This window comes from Aegilops tauschii, chromosome 2, assembly GCF_002575655.3.
Source record: "Aegilops tauschii subsp. strangulata cultivar AL8/78 chromosome 2, Aet v6.0, whole genome shotgun sequence".
NCBI lineage: Eukaryota > Viridiplantae > Streptophyta > Magnoliopsida > Poales > Poaceae > Aegilops > Aegilops tauschii.
In genome coordinates, this window is record NC_053036.3 from 598020961 (window position 1) to 598044077 (window position 23117).

Below are 23117 nucleotides of genomic sequence, written 5' to 3' on the forward strand. Positions count from 1 at the left end.
TATTGCCTCTAGGGCATATTTCCTTCATCAGCTTCATCGATGAAACCAAGCCTGACCACGTTTGCAGGCTCGCCAAGTCGCTCTATGGCTTGAAATGGGTGTCGTGTGCATGGTTTCTTCGGTTCGTCGGCTTTGTCAACTCGATTGGCTTCCATGACACGCGTTCCAATAGCTCGTTGTTCCTCTACACCCACAGTGTCGATGCAGTGTTCCTGCTGCTCTACGTGGACGACATTGTCCTCACTGCGTCGAGCCCTACACTTCTCCAACGCGTCGTCTCCAAGCTCACCAGCAAGTATTCCATGAAGGACCTGGCGACGTACACTACTTCCATGGCATCCGCATGACTCGCTCAAGGTCGGGATTTTTTTCTCTCGCAACAGCAGTACGCGGACGACATCCTCGAGTGTGAAGCCATGGACAACAGCAAGCCAGTGGCCACCCCTGTTGACACCAAGGCCAAGCTGCCCTCTGCCGATGGACCGCCGGTTACCGATCCCACTGTGTATCGCAGTCTCGTGGGTGCTCTGCGGTACCTCATGATCACGCTCCCAAAGTTAGCGTACGCGATGCAGCAAGTGTGCCTCCACATGCACGACCCCCGTGATTGCCACCTGGCTCTGTTCAAATGAGTGTTGTGCTACGTCCGGGGCTCTACTAACCTCGGTCTTCACCTCCATGCCTTGATGAACCTCGAGTTGCGCGCCTACACTCACGCCGACAAGACCATCTGTCCGGATACGCAACGCACTACCTCATTTTTTCCATCTACCTCGGCGACGCCCTCATCAGTTGGTCATCCAAGCAGCCAGCCGCCATATCCTGCTCCAGCGTAGAGGACAAATATCACGTTGTGGCAAATGCCATTGACAACTGGGTTTGGCTCCGCCAGCTGCTTGGTGAACTACTCTGCCCGGTGCGCTCCGCCACGTTGGTCTTCTGTGACAACATGTCAGCGGTCTACCTCTCGAGCAACCCTGTCCACCATCGGCGCACAAAGCACGCTGATCTCGACATTCACTTTGTTCGTGAGCGTGTCACGCTCGGCGAGTTCCTTATCCTGCATGTCCCTACGTGGCAACAGTTCGCTGATGTGATGACCAAGGGGCTGCCGGCTGATGTCTTCCGGGATTTCCGCTCCAGTCTTTGAGTCTCCTCTTCCGATGTCACGACTGTCGGGGGAGTGTCATCACACATAGCATGTGTGTGTGTGTGCGGGTGTTGACGCGGTGGTCACCGCGAGCAGTTGTGCCCACGGCCTACCCTGTGTTGGTGGCCATATTGGGCTTAGTCGTAGAGGTAGTGCCACACGTTCTTGCCATGGTTGTGGTTATGTAAGTGTATATATACCCAGCCTCTGAGCTAATACAAGTGTGTTGAATCCCTAATCTCATTTACACGGTGGATTTTATAGTGATTTTTTTGTATTTCCTTTTTGATTTTTTATGTTTCTTCTAGTTTTTCCATTAATATTAATTTTATGGCTTTATTTTTCTTCTTGTGACACCCTGGTTTTCGCCTTTTTCTTTTTATTTGGTTTTATCGAATATTTCATTTGCAAATGAGTTTTCTATCAATTCATTTGGACATAGCACTTGGAAATATTTTTTTAATTTCTTCCAAGTAAAGCCTATCATCCTAGATCCCTCCCAAAATCTCATGTCCCTCACTCTCTTGCCATGCCATAATTTTTCTTTATGGCATTATATTCATTTTTTTCTCAGAAAAGCCCCTTTCTCTCTGTGTGCTATGAAGCAAACCTCTTTTTTATTGCTCTAAAGATTCCCTAAAACACTTTGGATCATGCCTCAAATCCCCATGCAAAAGTATGCCGTGGTCCTTTGTAAATTTTCAGCTACGGAATTTTTTTTTGCTTCTGGACAGTAAAGGCAGTTTGTGAAGCAAGTATATTTTTCCTTTGCCCAATGGAGCTGAAATTTTTACCACATGGTTACCTTCCTAAGTAAAGCTTAACCACCAAAAATCAGCCTTCGTTTCCAAGCCAATCGACCTAAACTTCCTGCCCAAGTTTCTATCCAGAAACTTTACAGCAAGCTCTTGTCACATCCTTTGAGCTAGGTGGCAAGCCAAGGGTGAATTGCAGCACCGCGTTGAAGGGGCCACACCGTAGACATGGTCTGCACGGCCAAAAAGCACTATGTATGCCAGTGCATGCGATGATCACGCAGAACCGAGGTGTTCGACATGTGTTTCTCGCGCTCTGGGAGGGCCCCACATGTCATTCTCTCTCTCTCTTCCCCCGAATCGTTTTCTAAGTGGAGGCGCCATGACAAAATACGTCTTCGACGTGGCCTCCTCTAGAATTTTCTGTAAATTCATGTTTTGACCTAAACTTTGACCAGCTCTAGTCGCTAAACCATAAGTACAAATGAGTTGAAACTTTTTGCTACAGTTTTGTATTGAGCTAACGTTTCTGTTTGTAAAATTTGAGAATTGTTGTGTAGAATTTTTGGTGAAATAAAATGCTTTATGTAACATTTTCTTTTTGCATTTAAATTTATTTTCAGAAGAAACTAGTTGTGAGGGAGAAGACCAGGAGTTGTGTGACACTCCTAAGGCAAGCCACAACATTCATTTGCAAGGATGACATTGCAATGGCAATGGTTCCACTTGAATTTTAATTCATTATATGCTTCATTATTTAAATGATTTACTTTATAATACTTGTTGCATTAAACTCATTTCATGTCACATTGTTATTGTAGACAGTAGAGCTCATGGTGTGTGCCATGATTTAGTTTGATGCATTCATTACTTATGTTCATGTTATCATGACCACGTGCACCAGATTGCATACTATGACTCAAATCATTTTCATTCAAGTTAAACTTGACTATAATTCAACTTGAACAAATTGTTGATCGAGTCATGGTACCACCGAATCAAGCTCACTAGTACAACCACACTTGCCTGGATGGGGAGGCCCTAACTCGGTCTATTGTCATGCCTCTCGCCGGTGCCTCCTACTAGGGATGGTTATGCACTCACGCTACGCTGGCCCGGTAGGCGGCGATAACCTTGTGTGCCCGAGTTTTTGTTGGGAAACATAGCATGCAATTTCAAAAAAATTCCTATGCTCACGCAAGATCTATCTAGGAGATGCATAGCAACGAGAGGGGGAGAGTATGTCCATGTACCGTCGTAGACCGAAAGCGGAAGCGTTTGACAACGCGGTTGATGTAGTCGAACTTCTTCTCGTTCTGACCGATCAAGCACCGAACGTACGGCACCTCCGAGTTATGCACACGTTCAGCTCGATGAAGTCCCTCGAACTCTTGATCCAGCAAAGTGTCGAGGGGGAGTTTCGTCGGCACGACGGCGTGTTGACGGTGATGGTGAAGCGATCCATGCAGGGTTTCGCCTAAGCACTACGACAATATGACCGGGGGCGTAAACTATGGAGGGGGCGCCGCACACGGCTAGGAATCAATGTTGTGTCTTCTAGCGGTGCCCCCCCCACATATATATATATAGGTGGGAGAGGGAGAGGGGTAGAAAGGGGCGCCCCAAGTAGGAGTAATCCTACTTGGGCGCCTCCTACAAGTCGGCCTCCCCCCTTCCATAAGTGTCGGAGGGGGAAGGAAAGAGAGGGGGGAGGGGAATGAAAGGAGGAGGCCTATAGGGGGCGCACCAGCCCCTTAGGGGCTGGTCTGTCCCTCTCTTGGCCCATTAGGCCCATATAGTTTGCCTGGGGTTGCCCGGAACCCCTTCCGTTGACCCGATACGTACCCGGTACCCCCGGAACACCTCCATGTCCAAATAATGTCGTCCTATATATGAATCTTTACCTCTCGACCATTTCGAGACTCCTCGTCATGTACGTGATCTCATCCGGTACTCCGAACAACATCGGTCACCAAATCACATAACCCATATAATAGAAAATTGTCATCGAACGTTAAGCGTGCGGACCCTACGGGTTCGAGAACTATGTAGACATGACCGAGACACCTCTCCGGTCAATAACCAACAGCGGAACCTGGATGCTCATATTGGTTCCTACATATTCTACAAAGATCTTTATCGGTCCAACCGTAATGACAACATATGTTATTCCCTTTGTCATCGGTATGTTACTTGCCCGAGATTCAATCGTCGGTATCTTCATACCTAGTTCAATCTCGTTACCGGCAAGTCTCTTTACTCGTTCCGTAATGCATCATCCCGCAACTAACTCATTACTCACATTGCTTGCAAGGCTTATTATGATGTGCATTACCGAGAGGGCCCAGAGATACCTCTCTGATACTCGGAGTGACAAATACTAATCTCGATCTATGCCAACACAACAAACACCTTCGGAGATACCTATAGAGCATCTTTATAATCACCCAGTTACGTTGTGACGTTTGATAGCACACAAGGTATTCCTCCGATATTCGGGAGTTGCATAATCTCATAGTCAAAAAGGAATATATATATATATGACATGAAGAAAGCAATAGCAATAAAACTTAACGATCATTATGCTAAGCTAACGGATGGGTCTTGTCCATCACATCATTCTCCTAATGATGTGATCCCCTTTACCAAATGACAACTCATGTCTATGGTTAGGAAACTTAACCATCTTTGATTAACCAGCTAGTCTAGTAGAGGCTTACTAGGGACACTGTGTTTTGTCTATGTATCCACACATGTATCAAGTTTCCGGTTAATACAATTCTAGCATGAATAATAAACATTTATCATGATATAAGGAAATATAAAATAACAACTTTATTATTGCCTCTAGGGCATATTTCCTTCAGTTTTACGGTGTCGATGTCCCCGTTTAGGACGATTATGTTTAGTTTTACCACCTGCAGGAAAGATGGTGTTCCATAGTATGGGTACAATGTACTAACCTCTGCAGAGTGTATAACCTATCGATAGCCGCGTCCTCGGTTATGGACACAGTTCGTAGTAGGTCACACTATGGATCAACAAAAATAATTAACTTGCACACTGAAGAACGCCAAGAAGGCAAAAGTTGGTCATCATGTGAGGATCACTATGGTTAGTATTGTGGATGTGATCGAGAGGTGATCACGATGGTAAAATACAGATGGTGGTTACGAGGTAACACCGAGATGGTAAGTTGGTCCAGGGGACCGTGACGGTAATCCATGTACACTTTAAGAATGAAAGCATCATGTTCATCTCATGATTGAATCTGTTAAATGCATTGTTATTGTTTGTCGTGTTTGCTTTGCTTGTTGTGAGCTTGCGAATACATTCAAAGTACTCACCTGGCGTGTCATGCCAAATGTAGGAGAAGCCATGCAAGGAGTTGATGTCGACCGGTACTTCGCGTTCTAGGCCGTCTCCCAGCAGTGTCCTTGTGGAGTGGAGTTACCTCGTTCTTCCGCTGCCGAGTAGAAGTTTCCCCTATCGTCGAGGCCCCTGAGTTGTCTACTAAATAATGTACATAAGTGCAGCCGCACTGTGTGTGCCGCTTGGCCTCGCTTTGTTATCGCACTGTGTGTGCCGCTTAGCCTCGCTTTGTTATGTAATCATCAAACCTATGTATCCGCAAGAGATGAACAAAGCGGTTATTTTTTGTACCAAGTTGTTGTGTGTTGCCAGAAGACTTGATCCGTGGGCTGGCAATGCAAGGTAAACCGGTTGCTCTGAGCCGGGATGCCACAATTCTCTTTTATACATTCATGAATATTTTTATTAAAAATCACGATATTTATGAAAAATTGTAATCTTTTTTAATTCATGCATATTTTACAATCTAGGAATATTTTTTATTTATGCTCTTTTTGAAAACTTGTAAAAATATATTCATGAACTTTTTAAAAACTCTTGCATATTCTAGCAATTTGAAACTTCTATAAATTTTGTGAAGGTTAAATCATTTTTTAGAAATAAAAACCAATAGCAAAATTGGACAGAACTATTCAGACACACTAGGAAGCTTAAGCCTTTAGTAGCTTGGCCAATTACCCGGAATTCGAGATTATTTGGTATTCGCTTGCGAGTTTGTTTGTTGGTCCTTTCATGAAGTTTATTTTTGACTCCTAAAAGGAGAGTTGTTCTAGGTGGGTCACTTTGCAGATTTATTTTCATTAGTTTTCTTGGTCTAATCTCACCCCCTTCTGTTCCACAAAGAAAAGATATGCTTTTGACTTGCCTAAAAAAGAAAAGCTAATTCTTTCCTTTTGGTAATGAAACGCCAAGGCTCTATACAAGATACTCTCTCCGTCCGGAATTCGTTGTCGCTCAAACAGATGTATTTAGCACTATCTCATTGCTTTTTTTTAGCGGATCTTATTGCTAGATATACTCTCTCCATTTCTTTTTAGTCTGCACATAAGATTTGGTCAAAGTCAAACTTTGTAAAGTTTGACCAACTTTGTCGGAAATATCAACATCTACAATAATAAAGCTATATGGTATGAAAATTAATTTCATGATGCATCCAACAATATTGGTTCCATATTATGAATCTTGAATTTTTTTTCTATAAACATAGTCAAAGTAAACAAAGTTTGATTTTGACAAAATCTTATATGCAGACTAAAAAGAAATGGTGAGAGTATATCCAGTATTTATTTATTTATTGAGGGGAGAGAGTGTATATCCAGTAGAATTTAACCTTGAGCCGAAGCCCCCAAATGGGCCGGCTCATTATTGCGTGGGTGCCTTCGGCCTGTGTGTTTCGGCTCTGTTAGGCAGATAGGAAATCTTTACCTCAAAAACAAAAGGCAGATAGGAAATCTCAGATATTGGCCCATTCTACTGCTCGGGCGAGAGTGTTTGGTTTGGGCCATACAGCCTATTTTCCAGCGGAACAAAGTTGCGGCTCTTCCAAACTGGTGTCAGTTCCAGTAGGTCTTCTTTGTTTCTCACCAAAAAAAGTTGTCTTCTTTGTTCAGTAATTAGTTTGCGCAGAACAATAGATGTGGACTATGCTAAAGTTTCTTACATCAGTTGCTCCATTTTGGTGTGGACTAGGCTGATGTCAGTTAGCTACCTCAGGGTACTACTGGTAATAAGCTCATAGTACTAGCGTAAGATTTGTACCCAGTAATTAGCTGCGCAGAACGATACACGGCGCCCGAGCTCGCCTTTTATTTTCTGCACTTTTTGCTCATCTCAAAAGGCAGACATTTTTCTGCCCTCAGCAACGGAGGAAAAGGGCGAAACACCGATATTTCCATGCAACGATTCCCCCTGATCAATCCCAAACGCAGATAGGAACAACACACCCCTGTTGGATTCCTGCTTTGGAATCGCAAGCAGGCAGGCTGTGGCCTGTCCGGTCGTATTCGTATACATCCCCGTAGTCGTAGCTAGACTCTACTCCACACACAGAGGCGACGCGAACCTTCTCACGTACACATCGTCCACCATCCACCCAAGAACCAGCATCACCGGCCGCCGGCATTAGCAGCCAAGCCGAAGCTTGGCCGCGACGCTGGACGAGAAGGAGATGCCCGGCCGCCGGAGCTCGTCCACTCGCTTAATCAAACCAAGATCATGCCGATCTGGACCTAGCCAACATGTCCCTGTCTCCCCCGCCTGCACTGGAATGGAAGTGCCGGCCGGACAGTTCCAATAATGCACACTTGCTTTCGCTTAATCTGATCTATAGAACCAGCCATCATTCCCAGCTAGCGCCCCTACCCGCACGGACGCGGCCACGGCTGCCCCCTCTTTTAAGCTCCTCCGGTCACCTCATCAAAAGGGCGACACCCCATCAGGAAAATCTTAACAATGTTAGCACCGTTGTGTGCAGGCACTCATGATCGCTTTCGCCAAAAGAAAGGACTCGGATTCACGAGAGCCGATCCGGTCCGGTGGTTAGTTGGTCGTGACGCCAACGCCGCCCGTCCCAGCGACGTGCCGTGACGGTCACGAGGTCGTTGTGTCGTTCGTTCACTGACCGGAGAGGAGAGCGGGCGACTAAACAAACACCGTTGGCAAAGCAGACGACTTGACGACACCTGGTCTGCCTGCTAGGGACGTAAACTCGCACTCCACGCCATGGACGGGCGGGCCATCTTGCGGTGCGAACTCGCGAAGGACACGGGGATGGCGCCATGGCGGTGACAGGACGGGACGGGCGAGGTGACCGGCACCGGCGGGCCATCTTTTCTCACTCGGTGTAGCAGCGGCAAAGCGGAAAGCGATCACAGGCAACGGGAACAGGATGATGTGATGATTGGGGGGACGCGACAGGCCCGTGTGGTGCGCGCGGGCGCGCAATAATACGATGCGCGAGTGACCGGCCACTTTGGGCGAGCGGACGAGCTCCGGCCAGCCACTGCACCGCGGGAGCAACAGGAATCCGACTTTTTCTGGGGGTGGGGGGGCGCAGCCTGTACCTAGGGGGGGGATGGGGGAGACGATCGATATGATGCCCGCGCCTACCGCCTACCGCCAAGGACGGACGGACAACAGCGACGCGCACTATCGGTGGCGAGCGATCGAGAGGAGGATATCGTATCGGGATACGATGGGAACCCGACGGCCGCACCCGCCACACGCCCCCGGGGAGGCGGCTGGGACGTCACTGTTGTAGTACTGCCAGAATGCTGCCATGCTCTGCTGCTGCACGCGTGCGCCGCGGTCTCTGAAAGGCTGCAGACCGAGGACTACGGCTCGGTGGCCGCTGCCTCTCAGCCGGCGCCGGCCGGTGTACGGACGCCGTGGAGCGCGTGCCACGTACGCACGCGCGCATGCTCTTTGATAGACATCGTGCGGGTACGGCGATCGGACTTTGGATCCGGTTCCGGGGGAAAGACAACGAAAGGTGGAATGCAACGGCGACCGTGGGTGCAGTGAACAGGTTCGACCCTATCTCTCTTTGTGAAGTGGTGGTGGGTCGGATTCGTCCGCAGGAAGATTCTCCTCCTTTGGGATGTAGAGAGTACTGTATTGTGTATAAAATGTGTGGCGGAGGGCAGGAAGAAGAGCTTTCTGCGCGTGGAAGAATAGTCGGTATTATTGCTTCCAAGCATTTTGTGAGGATGACGGGACGGCGGCTAGCTCTCCTTGCACGGGAACAATTTATCTACAGCTCGCTTTTCGCCCGCTTTGTTCGGGGATGAGATGGATGGAATTCGTACCGCTGTCCTCGTCTGGCGTATAGAATACTGCTGCCGAATTCTTTTGGATTTATTCAACCAACGTGTTACCCATAACCAGCTACCTTTACACAATTATAGATCTCTTGGATTTCTTCAACTACGTCTTCACCATTTTCTCAAATGTGTGCCTAACCACATAAACATTCCAATCATGCCAAATTGTGCTGCACAGGAGCCGGTCCACTGGCAATGATAGCAAGCATTGTAAATATGTACTCCTAGTGCGGTATAAAAAACACTGTGAAACTCCATTGCAGAAAAGGCAGCTATGATATTTATAGACGAGAATTGTCTTTGTATAAACCCAAGGGATGGGATAGCAAGCATGGGGCAGAAAATTTGCAGTGATTATTTCTCGTCTTGCTTCCGCAAGATCACCGACTAGTTAGGGGAAACTGGGTAAAAACGCGAAAACGATTACAACCACGCCGTGCTCCAAACACGGTATAACTCCACTAGAACATTAAAACCTCTCTAGAAGACGGACAACCGAAACCATATATTTGGTAGCACTTTACAACTAGGGGCTGGTCAGATCAGCCATGTTTGTTTCATTCATTCACCGGAAAAATCTTAAAGCGGAGCTCCATTCCAATCTCGCTCCAATACGGATGTCATGTTTGTTGGTTCAATGTCGATACTCCTCACACGGTGTAGTTCTGGTTGATGGTGTCGATGTCAAGGCCCTTGAGCTTCACCACGGATTCAACGTGGCCCTTGAGTGTGTTGAGCTCCCTCAACCTGCAGATAATCATCAGCAATCAACGACTGGCCTGACTCGTCTGATCTGTAAGCAATTTGGAAGTGGAAAGATAATATACCTTGCAATCTCAGCTCTTCTCTTGGCTTGCTCAGCGATCTCAGAGAGCTCACGGTAGCTGCTCTTGTCGTTGAACAGTGTGTGGGAGGCCGGCTCGGGTGCTTGAAGGCCATGGAGTGTTCTCTGTGCAGTAGCCCATTGTGCTTCCCTCTCCCCTTTGCCGTAGTTCTCTTTGGTGGTGAAAGCAGTCTGCACAACAAGGATCAGAGGGTCATCATTTGCTCAAGGAGGTAAACCCCAATGTGTGTGTACCTAAAAATAAAGGTGCTGACACAGAGATATGGTTCGACTTGGTACCTTGTTCTGCAGGAGGTTGTCCCAGGCCCTTCCACTAAGCACAAATCGGATGAAGAACTTGAAAATGTCAAGTGGGAAGTAGAACACAATGCTGAAGAGCCAGATAACACCAGCCCAGCCCCACCCGATTCCCTTGATCCTTGCAAACTCCCAGTTGGCATAGACAGCGATGAGTGTTGCAACCTGCATCAAGAAGAGCTAAGGATTGGATTGTCCTGAATTTCTTACTTTGCAGAGAAACTGTTTTTCACGTACCAATTGTGCGAGAAGGAAGGCGGTAACCAAGAGGAAACCAGGGCGCTCAACAAAGGACCAGCTACGTGAACGAGTCACGAATATAAGAGCCTGGCTCACAATACTGACTTGGAGGTACAGTGCAGACATCATCTCAAACTCGCTGTCCCTGATTGACCTGACACCGAATTTGTTCTGCACAAAGAAATTTAAGTGAGAAAGAACATCCCACTGAAATTTACCTACCAGAAGTTTAGATGCAAAGATACACTGATATTTTTCAAATAAATTTGAAAACTCACTGTGAAGAAGTCTGTCTTGTGGATAACCCAGAAGAAGACGACAGTCATCAGGGCAAGGTAGGTTCCGAGCACAACACCAGTGGCGAAGATTTCATTGAGCTTCCAGCTGTCGGGCAAGGGAGATGGCTTAACTCTGTCCTTGGATATTGTCATGATAGTACCTGCAATTTTTCATATAAATGTGAGAAGTGATGCTCACATACATACCATCATTGGCCATAGTACCTGCATTGGCTACTAATGGACAACAAAAGAATACATACCATCATTGAGAATGGCAATGATAAGGACCATGAAGGGAGCGAAATCAAATTTCCAGATCAAGGCAATAAGCATAAAGCCAAGCTGCAAAATGGAAGTGATATTAATTTGGAGAAATATGAAGTGCATTTCAGTGGGGAGAAATATCTTTGAGGTACTTACCACAATACGGATGGTGATGGAAACGGCATAGATCTGGTGTAACATATGACAGAAAAAGAGCAATGAGTCTGAATGTGATGTGATCATCTGCTTACAAGGTTACTAATTATCAAGTTTGCAAGAAAAAACTTACCGTGTAGTTCTTCATCCTCTGGAAAATGCACCTGCTGGTCAGGACAGCACTGATAATGACACTGAGACCTGGCTCGGTAAGCACAATGTCGGAAGCACTTCGAGCAGCATCTGTAGCATCATCGACAGCAATACCAATGTCGGCCTTCTTAAGAGCAGGAGCATCATTGACACCATCTCCAGTCATACCAACAATGTGCTTCTTCTCTTGCAGCCTCTTCACAATCTCATACTTGTGCTCTGCATAACACAAACCAGGTTAACAAATGCATCATTGCATAACTAAACAGATAAGCATGCTATGGAGCATACCAGGGAAGACTCCGGCAAATCCATCAGCCTTCTCAATCAGCTCATCAACAGGAAGTGACTCAAGTGAACCGTCCTTGCTTTGGCCAAGCAATGCAGAAGAAGGATACATGTTTGTGCCCATCCCCAGCCTCCTACCAGTCTCCTTTCCAATAGCAAGTTGGTCACCTGAAGTAAATCACATAGCTAGGTTTAGCGAAATTTACACCAAGCATGCAAAATTCTAAGCGAGAAATTTGTATGACAGTGTATGTACCTGTGATCATCTTGACGTTGACACCAAGAACAAGTGCCTTGCGGATGGTTTCAGCACTGTCATGTCTTGGGGGATCAAACAGGGGCAACAGACCAATGAATTGCCATGGTCCACCAGGAGAATCCTTGGATTTCTCAGGTACTTCCTGTGATAGTCTCACTTGGCATTAGAAATTGACTCACCAACCACTACAGCCGAAATAGCATTTGAGGTATAGAAGTTAAGGTACCTGTCTTGCAACAGCAAGCGAACGAAGCCCACGCTCAGCGTACTTCTCAATCACAGAGTGCACCTTTCTCTTCACATCCTCCTTGCAGTTGCACAGGGTAATAATCTGTTCAAGTTTCATACCAAGTCTTCATTAGTCACGTTAAAGAACAATGTAATTAACTAAAATGTCAAACATGTAATAAAGCATGGCTGTGCTTCTATGGTTCTACCAACCTGCTCTGGAGCACCCTTGCTGGCACGGTGCCAGTTACCCTCAGCATCGATGTAAGTCAGAGCAGTCCTCTTGTCAGTTGGGTTGAATGGCAAGAAGTGCACTTCCCTGATGCCAGCTCTTGCCTCCTTAGGATCAGCAAGCATACCAACCATGCAAGCATCAATGGCATCCTGGTTTTCAACCCTTGAAGCCCTTGCAGCCAACAACAGCACATGTTCTTTGTCGACACCTTTCGCAAACACCTCAACCAGGTTCTTGTCAACACTGAGCTTGTTAAGGGTGAGTGTGCCAGTCTTATCACTGCAAAGCACATCCATGCCAGCCAACTCTTCAATGGCAGTCATCCTCTTGGTGATAGCACCCTGCTGGGACAACTTGTGAGAACCAATGGCCATGGTGACCGACAAAACAGTAGGCATGGCAATCGGAATACCACCGATCAAGAGGACCAACAGGTTCTCAATACCGGCACGGTACTTGCGGCGCTGGATCGGGAACATGACAATGATCTCAATGACGATTCCCACTGCGATCGAGACGATGCAGAAGTTTCCGATTGCAGTGAGGACCTGCTGGAAGTGCCCGACTTGGTTGGTGCTGTCAACGAGATGAGCAGCCTTGCCAAAGAAAGTGTGTACTCCAGTGGCAATGACCACAGCCTCAATCTCACCCTGCTTGCACGTTGATCCAGAAAAGACCTCATCCCCAGGGTTCTTGGTCACCGGGAGAGACTCTCCTGTAAGTCCAGACTGATCAATCTTCAAAGGATCACCCTCGAGGAGACGAGCATCAGCAGGCACGATGTCACCGAGCTTGATGCTGACAATGTCACCAGGAACCAAGATTGATGCCTCCTGCTCGCCCCATCGACCATCCCTAAGCACCTGGAATGAGCAACAGTAATGCATGTTACAAAAAGAATGGGCAAACAAACAAACAACTCAATAAAATAAATGCAGCAAGTTTCCACCAAATGGTACATGCCTGCAAGGTACCTAGCTTAAGGCAAAAAGCTGGAGCTTGACTATCAGTTGCAGAACAAAAGTACAATACAGCTATAGTACTTATGTACAAATAAATTGCAATTGCTAAGCCAGGTTCAACAACCAATTTAAATTTTTCTTTCATGATGGTGGAATTTGATCCATTCAAAACTTAACTTCTATATCACAGTTGAAAGCAGGGACTAGAAAAGTATATTGGAAGCAGACCAATAAAATATCATGGCTATTCTACTATGGAAAAAAATTGCAACCTAACAGGACAGCATTCTGTGCCAAGATCACCTTTGTCTTGGGCGCAAGGTTGGCCATGAGCGCAGCAGCGGCGTTGCCGGCGTTGTTCTCTTCAATGAAGGAGATGGTGGAGTTGATGACCAGGAGAACGATGATTCCAACGAAATCCTGCCAATCCGGGGGCTTCCCACCACCGTTGGCCAGCGCAATGGCCATGATGGCGGCCATCTCCATGACCCAGGAGAGGGGGTTCCACATGAATCCCAGGAACTTGAGGACTTTGCTCTCCTGCAAATCGAGACCCACAAGGAGCAATTAAGACCAGGAAAGAAAACAGGCACCAAACTTGCATCAGAAACCAGTAGCGACGCTCACCTTCTTCTCTTCGAGCTTGTTGAGGCCGAAGATTTCAACACGCTGCGCCCCCTCATCGGAGGTGAGCCCCTGGCGCGTGCATTTCAGCTGCTCGAACACCTCCTCGATGGGGATGTTCTCCTGCAAATACAAACACAAGCGAAACAAACCATTGATGAGAACCAAGACCATGCGATGATTTGAGGTGTGACCCCACTCAGTCAGCAACAGCTAGAACAGACAAATCAAACAGCTAACACAGCCCGTTGTACAGAACAGTAGCTTCCACGTTGTGGGCCCCACCGGCCAGCCTCTACCAGACAAAGCTGGGGTCAGAACATCCGAACAGGGAAGAGTCCAAGCGGGCATCTATCAACGAAGGAGGCGTGGGGCCAATGATTGGGACCCGTACGGCCGTCTGATCTCGATCAGACGGCTCAAGCCGGCCAAGGACAGGGTGTCCTGGACCGTACACGCCTGGCCGGGTGCGTACTTTTCCCCACGGACCCACGTGCCGGCGCTCGTACGCACTCACCCCTCCCAGGAGGCTGCCTCGAGATGCGTGCGGGCAAGATGCGTACCCCGTGCCGCGCGTGAAGGCGAGAAAACAATAGGATAAGCGAGAGCGAGCGACGGCTCCGCTTCTGGATTGGGGTGCGCGCTTCGGTCAACAAAGATAGAAAAACGAAAAGGCAACGGCTCGAACGCACGGATTTCTCCGTGCTTTGTGGTGGTTGGCCACTAATCCGGCGCCGCGTGATCAGGGAGTCCGGCCCGTGCTTAACTATCTTTTGACTTTAAGCCCAAATCCGTACTCACATCCCACTAATTGTACTAAAACTACTGCTACTGCTCGAAAATCTCCATTTATTCTTAGCATTTTTAGTGGTCATTTATTTGTGGACGAAATAAAAACTGGGGAAGAAATCATGCGCAGATCTAAGATTCGGTGCTCGTATCCCTTTCCACGGAGGAGATTTACGTATTAAATACGGCAGAGTGAAACAGCTGGGTAGGATCCAAAAATTCCTCCGCCGAACAGCAGCGGCCGGGCTGCATGCTGTACGTTTCGGGGCGGCAGCAGCAGAACCATAGCGGGAGCAAATCAGAGGAAGAAACATGGGGTGTCTGCGCTACATGGCCATGGACAGCTGGCCCTCTCCATCATTGAAGAGGCGCTGAGCACGCTCACATGGCGAGATACGACCTCACATGGAAAGTTTACTTTCAAGGAAATCCTTTAATTCCTTTTCGTTTCACAAAAAAAGTAACCAGTTAAACTTTTGATGAAGAATGGAAAAAATTAAAGCTACGCGTATTTCTTCCGAAGCTTTCGCCGCCAGTAATAATTCCCCAAAAGAGAAGAACAGCAGGTGAAACGGCCAGCGGATTAATCTAACGTAGTTCCTGCGATTCTCCGCACATCTATCATCTGTCCCGAGATCGAAGCAGCAGGGGACAGCAGTTCGAAACGAGCGTCGCATACATACAGCGTGAACCAAGCACCACCGCGAGAAACAGGGCGTCGGAAGAGAGAGGTGGAAGCGGGAGCGGCTCTCACCAGATCGACGGCCTCGTTCCTGATCTCCTCGAGCCCGCCCATGGCTGGCGGCGGGTGGCGGTCGGGGGCCGAACCAGCACGGGAAGGGAGCAGGCGGAGTCCACAGGCGAACCCCGAGGCCCGGCTCTAGCACGCACCAGCACGGAGGCCGCGCTGGCCGCTGCTCTCTCCTCCGCTCCGGAGAAAGAAGGGAGGGGGGGAGAGTGGTGGTGGGTGGGGAGGAGAGAAACCGGAGCCGATGGGGGAGGTCTCCGTGCAGCCCCTCCCCTGCTTTATACCCACCCACCCCCCGCGCCGGGCCACACCGTGCAGCCCTAGGCGAGCCGAACCGGGCCTGCGGGCCCCGCCGAGCCGCCAGGTGGGCCCTCACCTACCCGCCGCGGCGAGTTTGGCCGTCCCTCCCTCCGTCCCGCCGCACCTGGATGGCGCCTCGCGGAGAGATAGCGAGCACGGGCAGCGGCACGTGCGCGCGGGCCCCGCGCGTCGGTGGCGGTGGGGGAAATATCCCGAAGATTTGACCCCGGGGAAGGGCAGGGGCTGGCGCGGGCCCCGCGGGCGTATCGCCGCAGAGCCGTGGGATGCCAGCCACTTGTGGGTGGGCCCGTCCCCGCGCCGCGGCACGGGATAACGGGCGCGGCGTCAAAGGGTCGGTCGGCGCCTTCCGTTCCTTCTTTAACTGCGGGCCGCGCGCGCGCCCGTGCCGGGCTGGGTCGGGTCGGGTTGGGCTCGGGTCACGGAGGGGGAGATTCCATTCCGCTCCAGCGTTTCTGCCTGCGAGCGGATGGGGGCCGTACGTACGGTGCGGACGGTAGCGGCCGTGCCTCCGTGTACCGGAACAAAAGTGCGGGGATGTGCGAAGATAAAAAACTAGGAGGAGGCATTGTGGGGCGGGATTTTGTTGCCTGGCGCTGTAAACCTGGCATGCTTTTGGCAACAGTGGAGGGGAGGCCTGGCTTCGGTTGGTTGGTTGGTGCGATTCGGGTCACAAGGGGCCGGCCAATGAGACGGCCGTAATTGACGGTTCAAACGGGTTTTAAAATGTTGCTTATCTTTGTCCTTGAGTAGATTGCCAGTATGAACATTTCTCTTGCTCCTCCGTTATAAAAACAGAGGACGATTTCGGTTTTACTACGGGGAACTCTGACCGTTTTGTATTTTTTATACTGACAGAACTCTAACGATTGGTTTTTGTACAATACAAACGTACTGTATGTATAAATATGAATGGCGTGACACTGTGTTTTTTATGAATTATTGTGTACAGTTTCACCTAGCAAATCAAAATAGTTCATTGATAATTTGCGGAGATGTGGAAGCATGTGCGATGTCATGCATTTAGGAGTGATAGCGGTGCTATTATTGTTCGCGTTTGTATCCTTACTTGAAATATGTCAACATGTTTCGTCTTCTTTTGTGTGCATCATATCTTCTGTGTGTATCCTATCTTGAGAAGACAACAAAATTTATCGGGCACTCGGGCATCTTTTGGTGCGGTTCCTTCATGCAGTATTAAGATTAAAAAGGAACCAATTAGTGTGACGAAAAAAGCAATCATATATGATAGAGAAAATAACGATGTCTTTCGTGTGACTGATAGTTTTCCGATTACCTCCAACTGAAAACAAAAATAAAATGTCACCTTTAAGAACAGATTTACACCCCTAGTTTCATCCCGCTCCAGCTCCTAGTTAGTCAAGTTCTTCATGCCATGGTTTGTACCTAACGTCCTGAAGATCCTTGCTGCTGCCTTCACCCCCTTCATATTTGTTTTATTAGTCTGCTTCACAATATCATGTCTACTTTTACCTTTACGTTTACATCAACATCACCATGTACTCCCTCTCTTAATCCCCATTTAGTTCTTATTCCACATTATTTTGTCTCACAAAAGCTCCAAAATTGTGTTTTTTCGATCCAGTGTCCCTGCACACTTGAAAGCATGGGAACAACATAAGACATCATGGAATTCTCACGCTTTATGCGTCTTTTTGCACCGTATTCTTTGGGTTTGTCGTGCTATGCATATCACGAGGATGTCTATGTCTGGACATAGCAGTGGGCTTTTTCACCCGGTCTATGATGATCTTTAGAGTGGACTAGACCAAATTAAATAAAAAACTAACTGTACAACATGAGGTGTAGGGAGAGAAACGATAAAAATAACTAAGAGAAGGAAAATTGCAATCTCTTTAGAAGGTGAAACGACACGGTACTCCAATCCATGAGGAGGGCTTTCTTCTCATAGTAAGGATGTTTGACAAACATAGAGAAGTTTGAATATGCGCTTTGTGTGATATCATGCATTTAGGAGTGATAGTGGTATGATTATTGCTGGCATTTGTATGATTGGTTGCAATATCTAGGCATGTCAAACAATAGAGGAGTTCGTCTTCGCTTGTGTGTACCATATCATCTAGCGAAGACCTCAAAATTTATCATACACTTGGACATCTTTTGACACGGTTCCTACTATTAATGCACATATTTAACATTAAAGAGGTGTATGGACCAATTGTTTGTGACAAAAAAATCATATACGATGAGGAAAAATAACGACTCTATCTGTGACTAATCATCCTTTTACAAAAGAGAAGATAACATGTTTGTTCGTTACCTCAAAGTGAAAACAATAACAAAGTGTCACCTTTAAGAACATATTTGCACCGCCCGTTTCATCCCGCTTAAGTTCCTACTTGGTCAAGATCTTCATGGCGATGGCAAAATGGGTTATATACACCGTCCCAGAGATCCCTAACACCGCTTCACCCGCTTTATCTTTGTTTTACTAGTCTGCTTCACAATATCATGTCTACCTTGATGTTTGCATCAACATCACCATCCGTTCCATCTTTTGATCCCAATTTGTTTCTTATAAGGTGAAACAACATAGTACTCCAGTCCATGAGCCATCTTCTGGCCGATGGGCCACCTCTGGTGTAGTGCATTGTTACCTCTCTTAATATCCATTTATGTATCCCCCTATATTATTGTCTCGCAAAAGATCCAAAAATGTGGTTTTGAATCCGTTGCATCGTATATTTGGGTGTATCGTTCTCTGTGTAGCATGAGTAAGGTTATGTCTAGATGTAGCGTTTTTTTCGACATGTCTACGCTGGGCTTTACGATGGGTTGAACCAAATTAAATAAAACCAATCATACAAAAAGGAGGTTCACTTCATTAGGGATACCATCACAATCACAAGTAGAAAGGAGGGCTTTAGGTTTAAGCTTGGGGTTGCCCAAGGCATCCCTACGTCAATTCTAAGAAGACCCAAGAGGCTAAGCTTGGGGATTCTTAAGGCATCGTCGTTCCACATCAACAACCATTGTCTGATCCATTTCGAACCTCTTGCATCTAGTATTACTTTTTTGCACTGCCTTTGACCCTTCTTTTTTATTTTAGCTCTTGAATGAACATAATAATAATCTGCTTGGCTTGGTTTGACTATTTTACTCTTTGTGCTTCACTTTTATCTCTTAACGTAATGGAAATGGCTCTTGTGACTATTCCTTTCTGTGCTTCACTTGGATTTGGTGCAAATGGATCTCGATATATGGACGAGATCTTTAGCTATTAGATGCATAGGGGATCTTGGTTTAATAGTATTGCAAACATATTCATTCAATGTGTCAGGTAGAGCATGATATATTTCAGTGTGCATTTTTCACATGATTATGTTACTTACCACACTTTTATGATTTGGAGAGTTATACTTGGTGAACCTATGAACCATGGTCGATTATTTAGCATAATAATCACGTTCCAACAACTTTTACATTATGCACTATTTTTAGTTTTATTTTATTCCAAAAATACAAAAAAAATTATCTCCAACATTGTCTTTTAATTGCGTTATGCAACTAGCAAAACTAGCAAGGACTGACACCTTTGTTGGGTTGTTGGGGACACAACTAAAATTTTATCTGTGTTGCACATCATTGAATTGTTGCAGGATACCGATACCTCTACGGATTGATACCTTGGTTTCTCACCGACGAAAAACTTGTTGCTTGCTACAAACTCCTACACCATCGAGCCCAACAAAGCTAATCACCATTAGCAGTAAGTCTCCATAGTTGTCCTCTCGTTGCCATGCATCTTCATAAATAAACTGACATGTACCACCCTCATCTGCATGCAACCTTTGGATTCTTGCCGAGACTAGACAATGGTCCCACATGTGCGTTGGGATATGGTGCACGCCCGTGGATGCAATGCATACCACTACAAAAACAATGGGTCTGCTAGAAACCTATCTAGCCTGACTTTTAAGTTCACCTCTTCCTCTTGGATGTTGTCCAAGTGTATGGGATACCATTGAACCCCAAGTCTTGCAAATCACAAGTATCCACAACTTCCCGAAACCCTGCCAGTTTGCCACTCAACTCTTTTATTAGCCTCGGAGTATTCTCAATTATCGAGAATCTCACTCAAATCTCGTTCACATAACCATGGAAAATTTGACTGCCTCCTTAACCATCGCACCAAGTCCGAACTAAGTCCGCTCTTCTCCAAACGTTGGCTTAGAAGCCTGTAACCTTACAAGTTTTCATATCACTCACTATATTCTAGACAATTACATCTATATATTGGCTGGACACATTGGTAAGTATGGTATGCACATCATGCGACTAGAACAAGGCTAGAACACCACTTAAGCCATTACTGCTTACGGGCACATATCCAACAAAACCCAATCCGGCTCACAAATCTGCTACTCTCTGATATGTCTCAAACGTATCTATAATTTTTAATTGTTTCATGCTATTATATTATCACTTTTGAATACTTATATAGCAAATTACATTATTTTCTGTGTTAACCTATTAATCCAACGCCCATAGCCAATTGTTGTTTTCTGCATGTTTTTTGGTTTTCCAGAAAATTCATATCCATAGAGGTCCAAAAAACCTCAGGACTTAATACTATTTTTTTCATGGCTCAGAGATTCCAGAAAGTGCCAGGACCTCCCGGGGGCACACAGGGGGCCCACGCGGCCAGGTGGTGTGGTCTAGGGGTGACCCGCACCGGGAGGCTGTTGGGGAACGTAGTAATTCAAAAAAATTCCTACGATCACACAAGATCTATCTAGGCGAAGCATAGCTACGAGCGGGGAGAGTGTGTCCACTTACCCTCGTAGACCAAAAGCGGAAGCGTTTAGTAACGCGGTTGATGCACTCGAACGTCTTCACGATCCAACCGATCCAAGTACCGAACGTACGGCACCTCTGTGTTCTGCACACGTTCAACACGATGACGTCCCTCGAGCTCTTGATCCAGTTGAGGACGAGGGAGAGTTCTGTCAGCACGACGGCATGGCGACGGTGATGATGAAGTTACCGGCGCAGGGCTTCGCCTAAGCACTACGATGATATGACCGAGGTGGTAAATCGTGGAGGGTGCACCGCACACGGCGCACCTAAGCCCTAGTCCAAGTAGGATTCCCCCTCCTCTTTCCTTTTCCGGTGTAGCAAAGGGCGAAAGAGAGGAGGAGTAGGAGAGGGAAAGGGGGCGCCGCCCCCACCCCTTGTCCAATTCGGACTGGCAAGGGGGGCGCGCGCCACCTCTTGGCCGGCCCTCTCTCTTCTCCACTAAGGCCCATGATGGCCCATTAACTTCCCAGGGGGTTCCGGTAACCCCCGTGAAGGAAATATGCCCTCGAGGCAATAATAAAGTTATTATTTATTTCCTTATTTCATGATAAATGTTTATTATTCATGCTAGAATTGTATTAACCGGAAACTTAGTACATGTGTGGATACATAGACAAAACATAAGTGTCCCTAGTATGCCTCTACTTGACTAGCTCATTTATCAAAGATGGTTATGTTTCCTAACCATAGACATGTGTTGTCATTTGATGAACGGGATCACATCATTAGGAGAATGATGTGATGGACAAGACCCATCTGTTAGCTTAGCATTATGATCGTTAAGTTTAATTGCTATTGCTTTCTTCATGACTTATACATGTTCCTCTGACTATGAGATTATGCAACTCCTGAATACCGGAGGAACGCCTTGTGTGCTATCAAACGTCACAACAAAACTGGGTGATTATAAAGATGCTCTACAGGTGTCTCCGAAGGTGTTTGTTGGGTTGGCATAGATCGAGATTAGGATTTGTCACTCCGTGTATCGAAGAGGTATCTCTGGGCCCTCTCGGTAATGCACATCACTATAAGCCTTGCAAGCAATGTGACTAATGAGTTAGTTGCGGGATGATGCATTACGGAACGAATAAAGAGACTTGCCGGCAACGAGATTGAACTAGGTATGAGGATACCGACGATCAAATCTCGGGCAAGTAACATACCGATGACAAAGGGAACAACGTATGTTGTTATGCGGTTTGACCGATAAAGATCTTCGTAGAATATGTAGGAGCCAATATGAGCATCCAGGTTCCGCTATTGGTTATTGACCGGAGATGTGTCTCGGTCATGTCTACATAGTTCTCGAACCCGTAGGGTCTGCACGCTTAACGTTCGATGACGATTTGTACTAGTAAGGTACACGTGCATTGGACGCATGAGATTTGGCAACCAAATTATGAATAAATACCATACTATAGCATGTAAGCTTTGAGTCATATATGCATGATGTAGATGTTCGTTTAATTCATATAGTTCATCTCATTCAAAATCAACTAGTTTTTATGAAAAAACTAACCTATTTTAAGATTCATGGAATTGTGTGTTGTAATGCATAAAGTAAAAGCAAATAATGGCAATTCATCTAGAATTGTTTTTCGGCAATTACGATACGGAAGATTCTAGAAGAAGGAGAAGAGCTTGTGTTTTGAGGTTTGTGCATTATTCTTAAGTTCAACCATGGAGTCTTCTAGATTGTACATGTGGCAGAATCTGGTGGAATGTAGATGATATCCAACGGCCAGTAGTGCTCGGATTTGCCATCTCTGCACCGTCGGATTGGCTTCATCCAATGACCATCTTTCAAAGTTATTCGCACACTATATAGGGGTATAGATTATGAGTTATGTGATTTGATGACCGTAATTTGTTCGGAGTCCCGGATGAGATCACGAACATGACGAGGAGTCTCGAAATGGTCGAGAGGTAAAGATTCATATATTGGAAGGCAATATTCAGACACCGGAAGTGTTCCGGGTGATACCGGGTCACCGGAAGGGGTTCCGGGGAAGGGGTTCCGGGCAGCCCCTGGCAAAGATATGGGCTTTATGGGCCAAGTAAGGAAACACACCAGCCCACAAAGGGCTGGTGCGCCCCTATAGGGCCAGCCACGTGGGGAGAAAGGGAAAGGAGAGGAGGAAAAGGAAAGTATGAAGTAGCACTCCTGCTTCCTTCCCCTCCCCCCTCCTTCCTTTCCCCCTTGTCCAAATATAGTAAGGGGGGCGAACTGGACTAGGGGCCAAGTAGGATTCCTCCTACTTGGGCGCGCACTAGGCTGCTCCTGATACGTCTCTGTCGTATCTATAATTTTTTATTGTTCCATGCCAATATTATACAACTTTCATATACTTTTTGGCAACTTTTTATACTATTTTTGGGACTAACATATTGATCCAGTGCCCAGTGCCAGTTCCTGTTTGTTGCATGTTTTATGTTTCACAGAATATCCATATCAAACGGAATCCAAACGGGATAAAAACGGACGGAGAAT

The 23117-nt window shown here is 46.7% G+C and overlaps 1 protein-coding gene across 2 annotated transcripts; it reads right to left on the minus strand.

Annotated features, from left to right (window-relative positions):
• Positions 1–9355: 9355 nt before the first annotated feature.
• Positions 9356–16113, minus strand: LOC109754674 (plasma membrane ATPase). 2 transcript variants are annotated; one of them, XM_020313585.4, is made up of 15 exons: positions 15473–16113; positions 13933–14052; positions 13609–13845; positions 12322–13206; positions 12107–12211; positions 11878–12022; positions 11625–11789; positions 11314–11552; positions 11181–11213; positions 11021–11102; positions 10758–10918; positions 10477–10650; positions 10222–10404; positions 9926–10113; positions 9356–9845 (listed from the first exon to the last, which is right to left on the minus strand). In XM_020313585.4, exons 1-15 carry the CDS (start codon positions 15512–15514, stop codon positions 9749–9751), a joined length of 2856 nt encoding a protein of 951 aa, XP_020169174.1. In that variant the 5' UTR covers positions 15515–16113; the 3' UTR covers positions 9356–9748. The 2 variants fall into 2 exon arrangements, with proteins under 2 accessions (XP_020169174.1, XP_020169173.1); XM_020313584.4 differs by having other exon boundaries at positions 11021–11213; positions 15473–15758.
• Between the last annotated feature and the right edge of the window lie 7004 nt (positions 16114–23117).

Bases quoted from the DNA above. Each gene is read 5' to 3' on its own strand.
- LOC109754674 (XM_020313584.4), bottom strand. From the start codon at position 15,514: ATGGGCGGGCTCGAGGAGATCAGGAACGAGGCCGTCGATCTG. The intron at 13,846-13,932 runs GTGAGCGTCGCT...CTCGATTTGCAG, and splicing joins ACAAGCTCGAAGAGAAGAAG to GAGAGCAAAGTCCTCAAGTT. The intron at 11,214-11,313 runs GTAAGTTTTTTC...ATGTTACACCAG, and splicing joins AGAGGATGAAGAACTACACG to ATCTATGCCGTTTCCATCAC.